This window comes from Pygoscelis adeliae, unplaced genomic scaffold (assembly GCF_000699105.1).
Source record: "Pygoscelis adeliae isolate BGI_AS28 unplaced genomic scaffold, ASM69910v1 Scaffold270, whole genome shotgun sequence".
Lineage (NCBI taxonomy): Eukaryota > Metazoa > Chordata > Aves > Sphenisciformes > Spheniscidae > Pygoscelis > Pygoscelis adeliae.
The window spans coordinates 118490-122223 of NW_008823916.1; the positions used below are offsets into that span (position 1 = coordinate 118490).

A 3734-nucleotide genomic window follows, 5' to 3' on the forward strand; every position below is an offset into this window, starting at 1 on the left:
CTGATGATTTTGATTTATTTTACAGTTTTCTGCTCGCTGTTACTAAGCGAATTCGGTGCAGGTGACATCCCTGCAGATTGAAGCTCTCTGGCTGTCTACAGGCAAAGAAAAGCACCAGGAGGCAGTGACAGAGCAGGCAGGTCCCCAAGCAGCCTGGCTCCCCGGCCACCCACTGGCGAGTGGTCATTTCATGTCACTCCCCTGTGGGGACAGTGTGCCAGCACTGCTGACCAGAAGGGGATCTGGGACAGTTATATATGCCATTGGCTCCTGTCCTGTTTCTTTCAGACAAGGACAGTCCTTGAATGAGGGAGCAAATGGTATTTAGTGTATCATCCACTCTTCCTGCAGGTAGATGCTTTGCTCTGACACGTCTCGTTCTCGTTCCAGGTGATGGCCCAGCAGCTCCTGGTGATCTTCAGTGGATGCTACGTCCGGCTCCTGGTCACCGGCCGACTCCCTCGGGCCGTGGCAGGAGGGCACCTGGAGCACAGCAGCGTGCCCTGTCTATGCCAGTTCATTAAGACCACCGCACTCAACACACACCAGAGCTGGTTCATGGGCAGGTGACCAGAGGGGGCTGGAAAAGGCTGAAATAAAAGCTGTCTGTACACAACAGTGTGAAGAAGCCGTGGGGCAGTAATTGCTCATCCTGGACTTACCCGGATGAATGAGTGGAAATATGATGCTAATAAAACATGCAAGACACTGACCAGAAAGCTGTTTGTCTTTGAGACCTTCTGCCTGCCCACTGGCTTCGTGTGAAGGAGCTGCTTTGAGGGCAGAAAGAATCCAAGGACAGCCTGGAGCTCCCTTGGGAAATTTCCCACTGCTCTTACCTGGGGGCCTTGGAGAGCCGCAGGGAACACCTACAGGTGCCAGCCCCACGCCTTCAAAATAAAGTATGTGGGGGTTTTTTAGTACAAGGAAAACAGGGAAAAATCTGCATAGCAGTGTTCTAAATGTGATGTTTGCTCTAGATTATGTTTGTGTCAGTGACAGTGAGCTTTGTCCTGTGCGAGATATGGACGTCTCGGCTGATGACTTGGCAAACTTTCCATTTAAGAACCAGCTCGGGACAGTGCTCGGTACCTGCCGCTTCTGCTGCCTCCCCTGGAGGAAGGTGATGGACATCTTAATGATCCATGGGATGAGGCCTTAAAGAAGGCATTGTGCACTGTGTAGGGCATCCTGGAGCATGGCTCTTTTTAGACTCCCCTTTCTGCTCCATTTTGGGACAGGCTGATTTCCTTTGGTTTTCCTTTCCTCCTTTCCTCCTCGTTGCGTTTGCACACAGCATATAAGAGGAGGCAGTGGTGAGCAGGAGACCTCGACATTTGCTTGGAGTCCATAAGGGAATGGGAAGTGAAGTGCTGTAAGCCTACAAGAGGTTGTGTGCTCCGGTAGTGCCCACGAATGGAGAACTGCCGAATGGTCCAGGTACCGCTGGTGTCCTCCTCTGTCCTCAGAGCAAGGCATTTCCATTAAATTCAGGTGACTGCATGCACTGACATTTACCTGACCACCTAACCACATGGTTTGGTGGTGATAGCTGTCCTAGGAAGTGGCAACGGTCAGAATAAAGAGTCCTAAGGTCTGTGTTTTCCAGCCTTCCTGTGGCTGAGCGTGCAAGGGAGATTCAGATCTGTTCTGCACCTTCCAGCCTGCCCACCCTCCTTCCCTCCCCACCTCCCGCAGAGCCCCAGGCTTGTGCCTCTCCCACCTGAACAAAGCTCTGCACAGGACACCTGCCCTGCACAAAGCCAGGAAGGTTTTAAAATCAAGGTCCCTAGTTTGTGTGCATCCCTCAATTGTGTACGTTCCATCTTGCCACCGAGCATCTCCCCTTCATGTCCTATTGTACCAGAAGGCCAAACCATCGCTCAGGGTGGTAGCAAGAGAGCTGAGCCCTGGAGACCAGGGTGCTTAGTGCCAGCTCTGCCCAGGGGTGCGGGATGACTCTGCTGTTTCTATCACAAGCAATGGTGAGACAAGACCCATCTCTTCCTACAAGAGCAGCAAGGCACAAGCCTCTGCAGCGAGCCCCGGTGCTGACAATGTACAATCCCAAGCATCAGTCTGTTCAAAGACTGTAATGACAGCAAACCCCTTCCAGGAGAAAAAACACCGTGCTCCCAAACAGCTTCTTTTCATGCATCTTTATTTCTGGTTCAGCTTGGGCTGTCACAGGAAGGGGTCGGGCAGATTCCTCCCCGCACATGCGGAGTTTGCGATTCTGCTGTCATTGGTCTCTGTGATGGCGCAGGGGTTTGCTAGAGGGGGGATCTGACTGCAGTCCCTGCAGCCCCTCTGCTCTCTGGGTGCTGCGCATCATGCCGGGGTGCTGGCTGCCCAGTAAGGACAGCTTCACCAGCTTACTGGGCATGGGGAAGGGGGTTGTACAAAACATCATGGGACTTCCACAGACCTAAGCTCTAAGACTCCTCACTCCAGCTCACGAGCTGATTTTGCCTTCATGGAAATAGTCTGAATGTATACCAATATCATTAGGACCACAATTTGGTTTCACAGTATAAAAATCCAATTTGCTGCTAGGATACAATGGCTCTTCCCCTGGTGCTCCATGGCCCAAAGGTGCAGGAGCATCTGATACACATTGGTAATCTTTTTTTTCTGCCAGCTAGAAAATTCTGGTAATGAGAGAGAGACTGATCAGGACATTTTCTATTGTTGTGCTTCTATGTTGAGAGCAGATACAGGACGGATTTGCTGATATTTTCTGATCCCTGGGCTGCAAGATTCCCACAAAATGGATTCTCTGGGGAAACTGGTGGGAAGAAAGCTCGTGGCCTTCAGGGGAGGACCACGAGGGCTTTTACCCTCAGGACCTGCAGGGCTGGTCTTGGATTGGATTGCTGTTCCTGGAAAGGGAGGATCTTGCTTGGCCGGCTGCTGGTACCTCTGCCTTTACATCTGCAAATGCACAAGCATCAGAGAAAAGAGAGGGATTCAGGATTAGCCAAGGGGCAAGATTATTGTTGAAGGGCAAGGCTGGGGTGTGAACTGCCAAAGTGCTTGGAAAAACCTCCTGATGGGAACTGTAAGCAACAAGAGGTAAGTGCGAGGGAGTCAGGCCGGGTTTGTGACACAGAGAGCCCTCCAGCAGACCCCCCCTTGCTGCAAGGAGGGGATAAAGCTCTGCAGTTTCCAAACCGTGACCTGGACCTGATCATCCACGTTTCCCAGCCAGATCTGTGCTCTGCTGAGCTGTACGCTCCTTGTGCTCTGTCCTGGGCCACCTTTCCCTGGGGTGCCGCAGAGCTCACAGCTGTGGGCTGCTCCGTGCTAAAGAGAGGTGCAGACCACCACTGCCCTTCGCACTGGAGCAGCCCCCTGCATCCACAGCAGCTGAGGGGCCCGTGTGCCCGACCAGCCAGAAAGGCACTGGGTCAGACGTGCTAGTGCCAACTGGGGCAGCTCCCCCGATTGTGATAAACACCCGGCAATTAACTGCAGAGAAGGAGCTTAACTTCTTTGCTCAAAGGAGGAGTTTGATTCCTCTCACTAATATACCCAAGTGCCTGCCCTGCTCTTCCCATCCGGGGCCTCTGCAAAGTCCTGGCTCCCGTTGCAGGCCAGATGACTAACACTCTTCTTTTCCTTCATATGCACTTAATTAAGGCATTAGTGAAGGGAGACATCCTTTTTCCCCACACCTCCTCCCCCCATTAAGGATCCAGCTGGTTTTTTTAAGGGAGAGGTGATATTCTGGA

The 3734-nt window shown here is 52.3% G+C and overlaps 1 protein-coding gene and 1 long non-coding RNA gene across 2 annotated transcripts in view; one reads left to right on the plus strand and one right to left on the minus strand.

Moving 5' to 3' along the window:
* LOC103913001 (chromosome unknown open reading frame, human C9orf91) overlaps window positions 1-570 on the plus strand; it is a 9198-nt gene extending 8628 nt beyond the window's left edge. The window contains exon 8 of the mRNA XM_009319450.1: window positions 391-570. Within this exon, the coding sequence (XP_009317725.1) occupies window positions 391-570 (180 nt within the window). The remainder of the gene's footprint in view (window positions 1-390) is intronic.
* A 1579-nt stretch (window positions 571-2149) lies between these two features.
* Window positions 2150-3734, minus strand: part of LOC103912839 — a 3397-nt gene continuing 1812 nt past the window's right edge. The window contains exon 3 of the long non-coding RNA XR_663395.1: window positions 2150-2934. This is a non-coding gene — a long non-coding RNA (uncharacterized LOC103912839). The remainder of the gene's footprint in view (window positions 2935-3734) is intronic.